We start from the raw sequence: 17,516 nt of genomic DNA, 5'->3' as shown, positions 1-17,516 counted from the left end.
CCCCTAGGAACTATATGACTTAGGATGAATAAGACAAAAATTTCAGTACAAGATAGATAAGTCTTTGTCATGTAGCAAATATGCTACTTTTTCTCCAGACCAATACTGTGGATTCAGCAATGTAAGCCCTCTCTTGGCTGGTGGCTGCCAAGGGTGCCATGCCCTCCATCTTTCTGCCTTTGTTGAAATGAAAACAGAAGATTACAAATTAGACCTGCCCGGTTCTATGAGGAGATGGGTTCAAAAAAGACAGAAGTCAGAACAGTTCTTATGCATGCCTTTTAGCTCTGCATTCTGTTCTATGGCTGTAAAAACAACAGCATCTCAAGTTACATAAATGAATATAAAAGGAAATCAAATGTTACACAAAGGGGGCTAGTGAAATTTGGGGAAATGAGAGAGATGAGGATGTGGGAAAACTTCACTACTATCATGGCTATTTTTATTAGGCAGAAGTTATATCCAGTCAGAACCTGTGCTTTTCAGGAACAGAGACATTGGCAAAGTGACATCTGGTGAGGACTAAGAAAGGGGCACAGGGCAGCAGGACTGTAAAAAACTTCAGCTCTCCCCATTTTTAGCTGTGTTTGGCTCTACCACAGAGCAGATGATCCAGCACTGAGAGAAAGGATATCTGGGAGATAAATTCACCAAACTTGCCAGATTGGTGAGGTCATTCGGACTTGGTTTGCAAAACCATTGGAGTTGTCACATAAATTTATCACCACATATTTCTTCTTCCTTTTTTTTTCTATTTCCTCATGGTTTCTTTGGCTCCTGGGGTACACTGAATTCTTAGAGAAAATACCAAGAGCTCTGTCATACCAGAGATGATCTACTCATAGACTGAAGAGGATCCTTGCAGTGAGACATGATGTAAAAATTTTTGAATCTCTCCCATGCCATTGTGTCTCTAATTGGAGCAATCAAGATTATCCTCAAAGGTATGGCATTATGTGATCTTCAGAATCACACACTTTAGAATGGAAAACAGTAATAAAAATTCTTAGCTAGCATATTTCAAATATAGAAGTTTCTTGAACTGTATTCTGGACTTACATGTTCCTGAATAAATGTTGTCACTCAATCACGTCACCTTAGGTCATTAAGGCCCAAATGATGACTGCCCCTCACTACCTGAAGACATCCAGAAAATAAATTGAGACCCAGCTAAGTACAGAATTTTAGGAGATTTAGTTGTCCTTGTCATTCCCCTCTCACAGTGGAAGTCAGTGTCCCAGACTAAGTCTAATTCAGAGAATAACGTTTTCATGAAAAATTATACATGTTCAAAAATTACAATAATTTCCTAGTTCTCCCTCTACTTCCCCAGACAACTTCGGCCTTCTACACCTATAATAGGATGGGAGCAACACAGGAGCAAGGAAAGTAGGAGAAGGATCTTTAGCTGGAGGGGAGTTTATGGCTATCACCTTTGCCTTTAGCCCTCAGAGGTCACTGGTGGGAGTTCCTGACATCTGTGATCCTCCACATTCATCCATAAACCAGAAGAGTAGGAGACTTTCTAGAAACACTGATACCATAGGCAAAAAATCTCAAAAGTCTCAAAATAATATAAAATCCATTGCTCATTTTTCTACCTATAGAGAGAGTTACAATTTAGCTCAAGGTTTAAAAAAAAGGTGTTTTAATTCTACTATAAAAAGATGGAAACAAATTAAAAGCCACTTTGTAGATGTATGGGCATTCAAAATTCTCCTGCATTAACAAGATCTATGAATACTGAAGAAAAGAAGGTACAATTTGATGTTTTTTGCCTGGGTTATGAGACTGCATTAAGATCAACAATGCTATTAAAAATGTGTTGGCAATGGTGGTGGTGATGGCAGCACAACACTGTGAGCATAATTAACAGCACTGACATATATATCTGATGTTGGCTGAAAGGGAGAGTGTTGGGTTGTATACATATAAAAAAATTTTTAAATTTTTTTTAAATTCCTGGGACTGCACAACACAAATAGTAAACCCTCAGTTAGAAAACCATGGACTCTAGTTAATCATACAAAAAATTTAATAATACTGGAACACCAACATTGATCCAGAATAAAAGTGAAATAACTGAAGATTTCAGTGTGGTATTCACTACCTTTCTCCCTCTTCTCCTCCTCTGATTCAAGGAATTTGTGTTTCTGATTCCAAAGAATCAAGAAATTGAAATTAGGTGCGTTTTCATATCTTACTCTACAGACAGAAGTGGATGACATTCATAATTGCTTACGCACTTTGTAAGTACTGTCATTATCCTTCTCCAACCTGTTTACTGCATAGAATCTGTCTTCTATTTGAGAAAATCCCTAAAGAGGAATAAGGAAAAACCCAAGGATTCAGAGGGTATAGTTATGTCAAATACTCTCAAAGTTTTACAATCTTTAAAAATATTGTTAGATTATTATTTATTGGAATAACAGAATCTCGGAGTTGTATGAGAATTTAAGACTCTAGAAAGGAAACACCCAAGAGAATCACAGAATAAGGTCATCTGTGTCTTTGTCACCTTTCCTTTTCCACCTTTAGGAAAACATGAACATGTCCAGAGTCAGCACAGTGACTGAGTTCATACTCCTGAGTTTTCCCTGTTCCAGTGAGGTTCAGGTCCTTCTCTTCATGCTGTTCTCTCTGACCTACACCCTGACACTGATGGTGAATGGAGCCATCATCTGTGCAGTGAAGCTGGACCACAGGCTTCACACACCCATGTACATTCTGCTGGCCAATTTCTCATTCCTGGAGATCTGTTACATCAACACCACTGTTCCCACTATGTTAGAGAACTTCCTGTCTGAGACAAAAACCATCTCCTTCACGGCCTGCTTCCTCCAGTTCTACTTCTTCTTCTCCATGGGCATCAATGAGACTTTCTTATTGCCCCTCATGGCATTTGATCGGTACCTGGCCATCTGCCAGCCTCTCCGCTATCCTACCATCATGACCAGTCATCTTTGCCTGAACTTGGTAGCCCTCTGCTGGGTAACAGCCTTCCTCTGCTATCCAATCCCTATCTATTTCATAACCCAGCTCCCCTTCTGTGGTCCCAACATCATTGACCACTTTGTTTGTGACCCAGGTCCTCTTCTGGCCCTGTCCTGTGTCCCAACTCCAGGAATTGAGCTTTCCTGTTCAATTTTGAGCTCTCTTATTATCTTCATCACCTTCTTCTTCATCCTTGGATCCTACACTCTGGTTCTCAAAGCAGTGTTACGGGTCCCATCAGCAGCTGGCAGACGTAAGGCTTTCTCTACCTGTGGTTCCCACCTGGCTGTGGTTTCTCTATTCTATGGAACAATCATGGTGATGTACAGCTACCCAGCTTCTTGGAATACAGCTGGGATACAGAAGATTGTCACTCTGTTCTACTCATCAGTGACTCCACTACTAAACCCTCTGATCTACTGTCTCCGGAACAAGGACATGAAGGCTGCTTTGAGAAAAATTCACACATGCACAAAGATTAGTCAGAGTTAATGAGAGATCATGAGTGGACTAAGCATAATGCCCCATCTTAAGGTCCCTAACTGAACCATATCTGCAAAGTCCCTTTAACATTCACAGATTCTAGGGATTAGGATGTGGCCAGCTTGGGGGACATAGGGATGGGTCATTATTCAGTTTACCACTCATGGCAACAAATCTTGTTCCTCACTGACATGTGAGGATAAATGCCATTTTTTTCTCATACTTTGCATTCTTTTGAAGATATGAGAACACTTGCAGAATAGTTAGATGAACAGAATTCAGAAGGTTTAAGGAGAAGATTGGGCATTTTGACATTTCCTTTTCCATATATTAAAAGCTAATGATGGGGGGGCCACAGTGGTTCAGTAGGCAGAGTTCTTGCCTGCTATGCCCAAGACTTGGGTTCAATTCCCAGTGCCTACCCATACAATAGAAAAAAAAAGCTAATGATAATTTCCATTCCTTCTGTTTGTGGGAATGGTTAGTGAGTTAAGGGATGTGTAAACTTCAGTTGATGAGAGCAGTACAGTGGTGGCATAATTATAGAGGTGTGTCTATAACAAAATTATTCAGTAGAAGTATTCCATAACATATCAAAATAAAGCAAAAGCCCCAAACAACCTGCTGGTTATTTATTTGCTTCTATTTTCTCTAGACCTAGGGGTTCTCTGAAACCACTGCTTCTAGAGCACAGCAGTTATGAGCATCGATTCTTTCCTGCCCTCTATCCAGGGTGTCATGACTAACTTTTTAAACTTCTCATTGATACTACCTTAAAGTGGCCAGCCTGTGAGAGACTAATCTGTGCTTTTATTCACTCAGAAGCTGGCAAGAAAATAGAATCAAATAAACTTCTGTCCTTAGAGGAATTAAGATTTACTTTGTCAGAGCTAATTCTCATCCTTATTTGGTTCTCACAACAATAGTTTGGTTCTAATGTTTTCCTACCATAAGAAGGCTGCAATAACCAGGTTTGGGGATGGGAGGGGCACTTCAATAAGATGTGCTGCAGCCTTGGAAACATTCAGCTTTTATTATGTATTGAACTTGATTACTGGGGAGGGAGAGGATGATTAGGATTGCCGTAAGCTCTGTAAGAAAAAGGACAGGACTGTTTGCTCTGAAAGAGATCGGGCATGTTCTTTTATTCCTGTCTACAAATGTATGAAAGACTTCAGACAGGTATGTTGAGTAAAACCAGGGTCTCTGGAAAAATTAGAGACATGCTTGTAATGTAATCTCCATCAGATATTTTTCTGTCAGATATCTAAAGAATCATTACAGTGATGGTAGTGACCAATGTTGGCAAAAAGTGAAACTTTTAAACATTATTGGTAAGAGATTTAAATTTCTTATAAAGAAATCACAGGAAAAATAACTAAATTAGATCAATGTTGCCTGGGGTTTGTGTATTTTATTCATTCATTCAATAAACATTTATTGAACCCTGTAGGGCCCCCTGGGATTACAACAGTATACAAAACAAAATCCTTGCCTTCATTCTTCATGCATTCTTATGAGACAGACAGACAATAAGGTATACATAAGGTCTATAATTCCAGTAACCATAACTAGTGTAAAAAGAATAAAGGTTACATCTGTAATGCTTAGGGATATTTTATATATATATAATTTATTATTATGCTGTATGGCAGGATCACATTTCATTATATTTCCATTTGAGAATCCTGTTATTGTAGCACTGTTTGTTTGCTTTGCTTGTTTGCTTGTTTAGGAAGTGCATGGACCGGGAATCGAACCCAGGTCTCCTGTATAGCAGGCAAGAACTCTACCACTGAACTACCCTTGCACCCCTCCACCCCCTGCTTACAGGGTATTTAACAATTTTGCTTCCACAACTGAACTTTCATGTTCAGAACAAAGTCTTCCCTGTATATTTTAACAGAAAATGTATAAAATGTGTTACTTTGATAACTATCCTTCTGTCCTACACTGGTAATTTCTTTAACATCCGGCAAGAATAGATTATAAAAAATTAGGACTCATATGTCACCACATACACAGTAAAACAAGGCAAAATGCACAGAACATGTAGGATGATGGCTTATCTTGCCCAATTATAGACTTACTGGCATAGAGCCCCTGCCACTTCCTTCTCCCTCCTCCCTGAAAAGCACAAACAAATTATGTGCTGCTCTGAAAGTGGATTGACCATTCCATTTCCAAAATGTATTTCATATGAATTTTAACAAAATACTATCTACAAGGTGTGCTATTTTACTACCTCTACTTTTAACATACTTTGTAACCTTCTAAACATCTAAGAAGATAGCATATTTCAAATAAGGAATTAAATATGTCCACTATATACACAGTAGAACTGAATAAACTACACACATGTAATGATGGCTGTATCTGAAATGTTGCATATAATGTGTATAATGAATGAGCACATCTTAATTTGCATCTAGCGTTCTAGATGTGAAAGAAGTTGTCAGTATATGATAAAAGTATTCTTAGTAAACTAATGTATCCTGCATTTTTCATGTTAAAATTCCTAGGAATGATTATCTTCTGAAATTGTAACCATTGTAGCCCCCAGGTTTGGTGGAGGAGGGACAAAAGAAAGGGTGCTAGACCGGAACGTTCATGTTTAGACGTCACCTTCAGATTAACTGTTGTTATATGTCTGCAGTTTACTCAAGACTGCTCTGCATATAGTGAGACAAGCTAAGTCCTTATTTGAAACATCTGGTTTGTCTAGATGTTTAGAAGTACCCGATGCATGTTAAAAGTACAAGTAGTAAACTATTACTTTGGAGATATCATTTTGCTCAAATTCATAGGACATAGTTTCTTTTGGAAATGGGACTGTTAAACCATCTCTGAGCAGCACACTACTGTTTATATACTCATTCAGTGGTTTCGAGGCGGTGAGAGAGAAGCAATGGCAGAAGGTAACTTGCTGGTGTGTTCAGACAAAACTATAATAGGTTCATAGAGGTGAGAAGGGGAAGGGTTCTAGACCAGAAGATTCCTGTTTACAAGACACTTTTAGATCATAACCTTTGTTAATATGTGTATGGTTTATTCACTGCTACTGTGTGTATCGTGGACAAATTTAATCCTTATTTGAAACGCCTGGTCTTTATAGATGCTTAGATGTACACAACATACATTAAAAGTAGAGAGGATAAAATAATACTTTCAATATTTTACTGTTAATACATGAGAATGGACTTGTTAAACTAGAGGTCTTGGAACGATATGCTAAGGCAGGTCGGGGGCAAGGAAGGAATGTAGAGGGAAGGGCTCTTTGCTTGTGAGCTGTTGGACAAATTCAGATCGTCTGACCACTGTTCTATATAGGCATTCCAGTTATCGCTGTGTATTAAAGTATTTCTTAATGTTCAAAATATATTAAAAATAAAGATAGAACAGTGGTCCCTATAGAAATGTTCTTGTGTTGGTTTATAGGAAGGACAGTCTTCTGGGAATGACCTTTGTAATCCACCTCTTGGCACTAGATGTATTTCTTTAGTTATTGAAGTGGTGAAAGAAGAAGAGGAAGGACAAGAGAAGGGCTTTTTGCTAGTATCTCTTATTTAGAAAACCGCCTTAGTGCATAACCATATTTTCATGTATATTTTTTGTTAAATACCTTTGTTTACTGTAGCTGAGATTCTTTATTTCAAATTAGATATCTTGAGGTGACAATGTATTATAAAAAATAGAGCTAGAGAATTAACAAATTTATAAACATCTTTTTGTTAATAGAACAGAAACATCTTTGACATGGAAAGCTGAAACCACCTCTGAGCAGCATGCATCAGTGCTTGTTCATTAGTGGCTGCAGGGGGTGGGGCAGCAGAAAGTGCAGGGGGAGGGATGAAAGCAGACTTAGTCATATTTTCTTTTTCTATGCTGAATGGTGGGGGTCTCCTTTCATTCTTTTTTCATGTGAATATACCGTTATTGCAGTATAATTTGTTGAAATTGTGGGGGGGATGGAATGAGAGGGGGCAATGCATGGTCCTGGAATGAACCGAGGTGTCCCAAATGGCTGGTGAGAATTCTGCCCCTGAACTCCCCAGGCACTCCTATCAGTTTCATTTTGATGTAACTATTGCATGTTCATATCTCTGGACGGTACCATAGGAAAATGTGGTTAAATAAATGAATGGAAACTTATCTCGCTATTATTTAGATAAACATTTGATCATGAATTCTCTTGGGTGCATTAAAGTTTTGGTTCTCTTGCTTTATGTCTAATTTTAAATTGAGCATTAAGGGAATGCAGTATATGTAACTCTCCCAATATCTTTAGAAGCCAAGTGCCATTTTTTTCTTTTATGAATTTTTCTTCCCAAGAAAGGCAGGAATACATATTTCCCTGAACTGAGTTGGTGTCATGTATTTTGATTATCACAATATTCATGGCTTTGAAACTTTGAATTGGTAAATATTCATGAAAAAGCATGATACTGGGTGATGTCAACCACATAAAACTGTATGCTCAGTGGTGTGTATACACATAAAGGACATAGAAGGATGTGTCAAACTGTAAACTGCTTGTGATTCTGGATGACTTCTGTGTTCTTTGCTTCCTGTGCTTTTAAGTATTCTCTATGGCACAATTAAACTTTAAAGTTTTAAGAAATAAATATTATTCTAAAAAAAGAAGAAGAAAGGAGAATATGAATACAGGAAAAGTTGGGATAAGATAAGGAACAATTTAGAAAGGATGCCAAGAAGACTTTGTGAAGGTAATATTTCAAAGTGAGGGAAAGAACTGTTTGAAGATCTAGGGAAATTAAATTCCAAGTAAATGCAGGTATAATTTGGGGGTTTTCAAAGAATATGAAAAGATTAAGTTTATCATTCACAGGGAGAAGAGTCTGGAGAATACACAAGATCAGATCATGTGAAAGCTTCTAGGCTACTTTAAGGAATTCATTTTTTATCTGAACACCTGGAGGAGCCTGCTCGATACTCTGTACTAAGGGGAAGGCTCAATAAGAATGCCATCACTTTCATTAACTTAGAACTACTTGCTTACATGTATACTTATATATGCCTTTATTTATCTTACTATATTCACCCTACCTTGTCCTGTAGAGTTAATGTACCCAACAAAAACTGCCAAATCCATAGAGGAAGGGAAATAGGGATTGAAAAAGAAAAAAAAATTGGAATGAAGATGTGTGGACCTTGAGAACTTATACAGTTATTAAATTCAAGCCCTAAAATTCGTTCTAAGCTCCTTTTAAAACAAAATGAGGTGTGGGGGAAACTTTATCCTCTTTATGACTTTCACTATCTGTAGGAAGAAAACAAATGGGTTCCTCAAAGGAAGCCAAATACTTACTGGCTCACAGTTGTAAAATACTTTACTTCATGTGGATTCATGTTAGAGACACTAAGTGGTAAAATGAACAGTCATTTCAAAAAATAACTGTAATAAAATATACCAGTAATAGCTGGCTTAATAGAATTGCTTTTTGTTACACCCCCAATAAAAATCAAGGGTATAATTTAGAAGTGAAACTCAATAGAAGCAATTTTTCCCATATCTAAAAACTATCATCCAAATATCATCTGTCTGATGATCTGGCTTAACCCAAAAGCATGACCTAAAATACCCTAAAAATAAATTTAGACCTAATTACATTCTCCTCCAATTTGAAGATTAAAAACCCTTGACTTTGTATACCAAAGTTCTTTTCTGTCGTGTAGAATTGGACGTTGGAGCAGTATTCACTGGAATGGACGGAACCGTTGACTTCTTAATATTTATATGACAAGCAGTAAATAGGCCATCCATGGTGGAAGGGTGAAACACAGCACTGTCTAACACAGAGTCATGAAAAAAGTGCTTGAGAAGACTCACTCTCTTACTTTCCACTATGGTGCCTCCCATGATTAGAAACAGAAAATTTTAAAAATCTGTCTCAGGAAATTAAAAATAAGCATTTATATAAAACAGAGCACCTGTGCTTTTTGTTTTTTGTTTTCTTTGTTTTGTTTTGTTTCGTTTTTGCGTTTCTGCGGATCACTGAGGCTGTATGTGACTTAGCTCAGAATAAAATTGGCAGAGTCAATATGACTATCATCAGAAAAATCAAAACTATTTTGATGGATGCTTTCTGAGGATGCTGACAAATCAGAGAACTGATTAAAACTGAAATATTAAAACTGCAAAATCCAAAAATTGAACTGAAGAATACAATGAAGTTCTGCATTACACAAAAAAGATTTGGAGAAATCAGGACTGGGAGATAACAGAACCGAGTCCATCACCAGGTTTACCCAATTCCAGTACAGCAGCCGCCTTGCCTTTCACCCAACACACCAAGCATGCTCTGGGTTCTAGCATTAGCTGTTCCTTCTGCCTGAACACTCCTTCCATACCTTATGGTTTGTCCTTCACTTTTTTAAGTCTGTGCTCAAATATTAACATCTCTGTTAGGCTTTTTTTAAAACCTTAGTTATAATTACAAGTTCTGCCCTCATGTTCAATGCGCTATTTCATTCCCATACTTCATTTTCCTCAAATAAAAATAAAATATGATTTTGCTTTGATTATTTTTACTTTCTGTTGCCCAACCCACTAAATTGCACTGCTAAGCTAGAAATTTTTATTTTGTTTACTATTATATCCTCGGTGTCTGTTAAGCACTCTATAAATGGTTGTTAAATAATCCTCCATCACCGTAGCACTTAACATGCCATTCTTCTCTTAGCTATCTTTAAAATGCCACTACAATGTCTCTACTCAAAAAATTTGAGAATTAATATTGGGGGACAAAGAGTAGTTTCTCTTCAACATGGAAATGAAGAATCCAATGGTAGATCTTCTTGTAGTTATTAATTCAAGTTCAGTTATGATATAATTATTCCCCAGAAACCTTCTGCAATTCCAACTAGTAGCACAAGAGAAGATAAGAATTTGGTTCTGCAAGTGCACTATTCCTCAAGGAACGGCAAGGCTTGGGATTTCATTGTAACTAGAATTCAAAAAAGGATCTCATTTGTTGAATAAAAACTTTTTAAACGATCAGGGGAGAGGATTCCAAATCTCAAATGGCAACAATGGAAGGAAATAAATACACACAATACTTTCATCTGGGCTTTTATCCATGATCATAAATTTGAGCTTTGAACATGGGGGGAAAATCTTTGAATATTCAGTCTGTACAACTTCTGGCAGGTTATAAACTTGATCTTCCAATTCTTCAGAAGTCCTGTACATGCTTCTCACCCTGTGGGGAATATGCTGTTTCCCCTTTCTGACCTTACTTCTTTGCACATATCCAAGTAATGAGTTAATACTGTATACCATATGGAATAAGGGTCTGGTTTTTTTACAGAATACATTAGCTGGCAAGATGTAAATGTTTGATTAGAATAAAATGCAGAGAATGTTAAAAATATTTTCTTCTCATTCTCCTAGTCTTGAGAAATATTTTTATCCAGTTTCCTTATTTCTTTACAATATTACTGAGTAATATTTACAAAGAGTCCTGAAAATTTCATGTGAAATGTATAACTGATGAATTCTCATGGATTTATTCTCAACATTATGATTGCTTTTCTCCTTCAATTGAGAAAATATAGCAAATTTCTGATTCTGCAGATAACATCTCTACAGACTCTCAATTTAACTAGCTTAATATGCTTTGATTTTATGTGAAACAACGTGTCTTTAAATGACAAAAACATTCACATCGATGTGATTTTTGTTTGTTGCATTTATAGAATCTTCTTTGGACTGTTACTTTCTACAGTATCCCCAAGAAATATTTTAACAGGAGACCCAAAAAGGGTGAGTATTGAAATGGATTTGATATTCCACTGTCAGTAAAAGCAACAAATTGATAGCTGATAATACAATCCTGAGGAACCAAAACATGTCAAATGATAAAGGACAAAAAATAAAATGAGTTTTAAATAACAATCCAGCAATTGTAAAGAAATTGAATAACCACCAAGACCTGAGTGGCTGAGTGAATTTTTTCTTTGAAAAAGAATTCAACTCATCTCACAGAGAAGGGTATTTTTGAAATATTGACTTTATAGGTTGTGTTAAAGAATCTGGGTTTTATTTTAAGTGTGTTTAAAAGACTGAAAGCAAGTGGTTGACACGATTGGATTTTTTGGACACTATCACTGTACTGTTATGTGACTAATAGCCATTAAGCATATTAAAATGGAAGGAGATAGACAATTTAGGAGGTTCTTGTAAGAGAACAGGTGAGAGTTTCATGGTGGTGTGGACAAGGATGGTAGTTAATGGGTGTGCTGTTTTGAAAAGGTTTATGTACCCAAGAAAAGTCATGTTTTAATCCTAATCCCATTTTGTAAAGGCAGTTGTTCCTTCTAATCCCTGTTAAGTACTGTATGTTAGAAACTTCGATTCCCAGTGCCTGCCAATTAAAAAAAAATCTGGTTTCTGTTATATTGCATTCAGCAGCAGCAAATTAAAACAATGGGGATGGGCAAAATTGGTCAGATCCTGAATATGAGGACTGGAGGATTTGTTGGTCATCTGGATGTGGGAGAAGTTGTATGGATATGACTAAAGTTTATGGCTTGACCAACTGATTAAATAGATATACCATGTACTGACATGGGAAAGAAGTAGGGAGCAGCAAGTTTGGGTTGAGAACAATCAAGAGTTCAGTCTTTGGCATGTTATGCTTAAATTGCCCACTAGATATCAAATGGAAATATCTAGTAAGAAGTTGGTCAGACAAATCAGGCTTGCAGATGTCGAGGATAGGGATAGAAAATGTGGCATCATCTCATATGGACAGAATTACAGTCAATTCCTAGATGACAGGCCTCCTTCCAAGAGAAAAGATCCTAGAACTGTGTCCTGAATATAAGTCAAATCAACGAGGAAAAGCTCTATCACAGGAGCTTCAGATAACACAGTGAGAGATAATGAGAAGAAATAGTAAATGCACAGATCTTCCATAAAAGTAAGAACAGTATCAGAGTGTTCTCAGATGCAGAACATGTGTGCATGTGTGATTTCCTCTAAGTGGCAAAATGTGTATTGAATACCATCACAGGTTACTTTTCCAGCACCAGATGTATTTCGGGTAAGAACTGTCTCCTGTCATTCTAAGTAGGGTAGATTTCAGTTAAAAAAAGAATCATGAAGTGGTATAACAGTGGCTCACTGGCAGAGTTCCCACCTGCCATGCCAGAGATCCAGGTCCAATTCCCTGTGCCTGCCCATGAAAAAAAAAGAATCATCATAGCTTTTAACCTGTAATTCATTTATTCATGCCAACTTCCTTTAAAAATGTTTATTCAAAGTGATACCGCACTCAGCTTACCCCTCTTCAACATGAAAAATTTTAACTTCAAAGAGGACTAAGTTAAAAATAAGGAGACATTTGGAGAACTGCGCATACATTATTAAAGACTAAAAGAAACTAACTGTGAAAATTGTGGCATTTCTTTCACTGAAATCTTTAAAAATAAGAGGGATACACAAATGTATAAATTGACCCTACTGTACACAACCCTGATTAAAAGTCATTTATCTTATTTCTGTTTCAACATTCCCAGTATTACATGGAAGGAAATCAATCTTAATCTACGCATATGATAGAGTTTAAGATTATAATAGGAAAGAAACCTTGCTTGGTAACTATATATTCTTGCAATATTTTCTTCTCCATATTTACTCCGAGATTGAACTGTACAGTTATTTAGAGCCCCATATGCCCTTCCATGGGTTTCAACCAGATGGATGTGACTAAACTAGACCATAAGCCCCTGAACAGCAAGAAACTATCTATCTTGTTTTATGTAGCGCCAAGGACACTAACTCAAGGCAGATTTAACGGATCTTAATGGTGTAATGGCCATGATAGAGATGCTGTAATAAGCACACAGCCACAAGATCCTTAATTCCTCCCTATATCACAATGGAGAAAAGAATGCAGAGAATCTCTGAGTGACCTAAACTATGTCAATCATTAGTCTAAAGAAATTTAGAGTACAAAGTAGTGAGAACACTTCTGTAACATCTTTTCTAACTTGGCGATGTCTTGTCGTTGCAGCTGTGTGTGGAGCGGGGGAGAATGAAAAATCCTGGAAGGAATAATCTCTCTGACACTGTGAGTGAATTCATTCTCCTTGGATTCCCTTGTGCCTGGGAGATTCAGATCTTTCTCTTCTGCCTCTTCTTGCTGACCTATGCCCTGACACTCATTGGAAACCTGTGCATCATCTGCGCTGTGAGGTGGGACCACCATCTCCACACTCCCATGTACATCCTGCTAGCCAATTTTTCCTTCCTGGAGATCTGGTACGTCACCTCAACCGTCCCCAACATGCTAGCCAACTTTCTCTCTGAGACCAACACCATCTCCTTTCCTGGCTGCTTCCTCCAGTTCTACTTCTTCTTCTCCATGGGCACCACTGAGTCATTTTTATTATCTGCCATGGCCTTTGACAGGTACCTTGCAATCTGCAGACCCCTGCACTACCCCACCATCATGACAGCTCAGCGTTGCATCAGAATGGGAGCCTGCTGCTGGGTGTGTGGCTTCTCCTGCTTCCTCGTCCCAGTTTACCTCATCTCCCAGCTACCTTTCTGTGGCCCTAATACTATTGATCACTTTCTATGTGACCCAGGACCCCTTTTGAAGTTGTCCTGTGTACCAGCTCCAGCCACTGATGTCATCTGTGCTGTCTTTAACTCAGTCCTCATTTTCTCCAACTTTATCTTCATCACCAGCTCCTACACACTAGTGATCAGAGCTGTACTGAGGGTCCCCTCAGCAGAAGGCCGGCGAAAGACCTTCTCTACGTGTGGCTCCCATCTGGCCGTGGTGTCCCTCTTCTATGGCTCCATCATGGTGATGTACGTCAGCCCAACATCAGGCAATCCAGCTGGGATCCAGAAAATTGTGACTTTATTTTACTCTGTGTTGACCCCGCTTTTCAACCCCTTGATCTACAGTCTCCGGAATAAGGAAATGAAGGAGGCCCTGAAAAATATATTGAAGACTTTGAGATTTGGTCAAAGACAACCTCTCAAGAACTAGAATTCACAGCACACATATAAGTAAGATGTAGTGATATTAAAATATAGAAAGTTAATGGTCTTAAATTTGAGAATTTTTTAGTCATGCATTTAGATGAATCAAGTAGCAATAGGATCTTACAAATATTTCCATAAATCCTCTGTCTAGGCTACATTGTATTAACATTCTGCAATCTGACATGAAAACAAGAATATGCCAGACATTCTCAAGCAGTTTTACAAGACGAAACTATGACTAACCCAAATATCAACTCGTCATTTTCTGTCCTTTGCAGATTTAGGTAAATTTGCTCCAACCACCAATTTCACAGTCATTAGAAGCCTAAAGTATCCCCCACTATATCTCTCCCTACACACACATACACACACACACATGCCCACTTGCACACACATACACAAACCATACAAACATGTGCATTTGCTTCTCTCTTCCCACTCTTGAATCTTCCCACGGTCATGTTTTGATCGCATTAAACTGGATGTGAGAACCGAGTTCTTTCAGCATTTTACCCACCAGCAGTCACCTCCAGCTTTGTGTGGGTACATTAGCCTGACTGCAGATTCGGGCGGGACTACCATAGTGAAAAGCCCGTCTACCTCATTGCATCTGGGCTGCCTCTTCCTTCACATAATCTTCCCACTACTCACAAGAGTGACCAGAAAAACCTTCCCTTTTCTTATCCATGAGAATGCTGTCCACATGGAGACCCTCGAGGATCTGGGATTCTTCCTCAATGTGGACTTGCAGAAATTTCCTCTCAGCAAACCCAATTCCTGACTGGAATCTTTCAAAGCAGTTCCTCCAACTGCTTACTTTTCAGGGTGTTTTAGGTTCTTGAAACTTGAAATCTTCCTTGTTTATCTTAGTACCACCCAGGAACACTCAATGTCAAAGAATAAATACAGAGACATTGTAGAGGTGAGACCTGGACATGGCATAACATGGAGGAAAAAGAGAAGCAGAAAGCAGGGAGGGAGTAAACTCAGGTAAAATGATAATAATTCATATTTTAAGTACTTTATGATTTAAAAAGTGCTTTTCTATGAACACTAGCCATGCAGAGAAGACAGAGGAAGCTTGTCAGAGGATAGACATAGGACAGAAAGGCCAGTGTCTGAAATGAGATATATTACTCTCAAGTTAATTTTCACAGTGTCTTGGAACCTGTAGTTTGCATTATAATATATTTAATATATAAATCTTACTCTGAGATGGCACAATCGTACCCACTAGTTAAATGGTGCCCTATTGCACAGAGGCAGACAAAGACCAAATTTGCTGAGTTATCTTCATTTTAGATATGCAAAGAAGACACACACTCCATGTGGGTTGCTAGCCTGACTTAAAACTTGCGTGGAGGACCAAGACTAGCCTACAAAATCACATAATCAGAAAGCAGCAAGCAGGCTGAAAGGCTTGACCTGCAGTGTCTTTGTACAAACTTTAGGAAGCACACTGTAAATACTGAATTGGTTCTCCCAAAAAGGCTTGTTCAAGTCCTTACCCCTAGTATTTGGAAATGTGACCATATTTAGAAATACGGTCTGTGCAGATATAATTAGTTAAGGATATCAACTGGAAATCATGCGGGATTAGCTTGGTGCTAAATCCAATGACTGACACCTGATAAGAAGGCAAAAAGAAAGGAGAAGAAGGAAGAAATCAAACAATGGGCAACAAAATCCATCAATTATCTCTTGAACTGAAACTCAGAATTTTGCTCTCACCCCTGTATTTATTTTTCTGCCTATTTTTCTTTACCCAAAGATTAGTAGATATTCAATATAAATGCTCATAAAAATAATTTCAAAAAGTAATCAGCATCAATAAGAAACTAGAATCGTAGCCAGGTGCAAAAGAAATATACAGAAGGTAATAAGAAGTAGAAATATGTAATGGAAGGAAGTTACTTTATATAATAGCAACAAAAAATGTAACATATCTTGAAATAAACTTCTCCAAAAGAAGTAAGGTCTATACGAAGAAAACTGTAATTTTTTACTTTGAAACATTTTTTAAATACCATGAATAAATGAACATACATACCATGCTACTGGATGCGAGAAATAAATTAGTAAATCTGCCATGTGATCCCAAATAAATTCATAAATTTAATGAAAGCTGTAAAATAATGTTGCTAACTTTAAAATACTACAATCCAAATATTCAGTAATTGGAGCTTATATGAATTATAATACATCCAGTGCATAGAAAACCACACAGCCATTCAAAAATGATGTTTTGAAATATATTTTATGACCAGAAAATGCTTACAATATGATGCTAAATTTAATTTTTTTCAAAATATAAAAAAACATGAAATTGTTTCCAAATTTTTTTATAATTAATAGATTTCAGGAAAGAAGTCCTTCAAAACCTCACAGTTGCAATCTCTGGAAAGTGGAATTAGGTGATTTTACTGTGCTTTTATGTATGTTTTGTAAATTTACCCTGAAAAGCACATTATTTTTTTCTTGTCAAAATAAAAATGCCTTCAAAATTTTAACTGAAAAAATCCCAACTTGACTGTACTAAAGAAGCCTTGTTCTTTATTTCTAATTCTGCCCCTTGAGTGAAGTGAGAAGTCATCATGTTTCAGGAACTGACAGTGAGTCAGCATAAAGGGACTCAGGTCTGGAGTCCATGTGCTGCTGGCTGAGGCAGTCACTGAGGAGCCTTCAGCAGCAAATCTGTAAAGAACCTAGGTGACAGACCCTATCCCCAAAACTAAAATGGCTTCAGAACCAAAATGCTGGAAGCATGCCTAACCCTTCAAGGAAACACTGATACCTCCTAAGTCCATACATACACGTATACAGGCATACACAGTCAAACTTATTATATTTTTCATTCCCTATAAATAGTCCTGGAAATTTTTCTTGCAGTCTAGAGTGTATATGGGACTCAGATCTGTGTCAGAGCAGCACGTGTTCTTCAGAAGACTTCAGTGTCTTCCCAATAGTGCCAGTGGTGTACTCATTACACAAGTAGACAAAGGATTATAGAAGC

General features: G+C 37.5%; 1 protein-coding gene and 1 long non-coding RNA gene across 2 annotated transcripts in view; both read left to right on the top strand.

The window, feature by feature from the left end:
- Positions 1-14,545, top strand: part of LOC143655843 (uncharacterized) — a 60,344-nt gene extending 45,799 nt beyond the window's left edge. Inside the window, exons 4-6 of the long non-coding RNA XR_013162294.1 lie at positions 11,197-11,263; positions 13,518-13,574; positions 14,198-14,545. This is a non-coding gene — a long non-coding RNA (uncharacterized LOC143655843). The remainder of the gene's footprint in view (positions 1-11,196; positions 11,264-13,517; positions 13,575-14,197) is intronic.
- LOC143654928 (olfactory receptor 11G2-like) lies at positions 2,545-3,486 on the top strand. Its single transcript, XM_077126547.1, has one exon. The coding sequence runs from the start codon at positions 2,545-2,547 to the stop codon at positions 3,484-3,486; it is 942 nt and encodes a 313-aa protein (XP_076982662.1).
- Positions 14,546-17,516: the final 2,971 nt, after the last annotated feature.

Source organism: Tamandua tetradactyla, chromosome 14 (assembly GCF_023851605.1).
Source record: "Tamandua tetradactyla isolate mTamTet1 chromosome 14, mTamTet1.pri, whole genome shotgun sequence".
Taxonomy (NCBI): Eukaryota; Metazoa; Chordata; class Mammalia; order Pilosa; family Myrmecophagidae; genus Tamandua; species Tamandua tetradactyla.
The sequence above is the reverse complement of the archived record's forward strand: the minus strand, read 5'-3'. Positions and strand labels throughout refer to the sequence as shown.

What these genes read in the sequence shown, in the direction of transcription:
- LOC143654928 (XM_077126547.1), top strand. Translation starts at nt 2,545, where the DNA reads ATGAACATGTCCAGAGTCAGCACAGTGACTGAGTTCATACTCCTGAGT.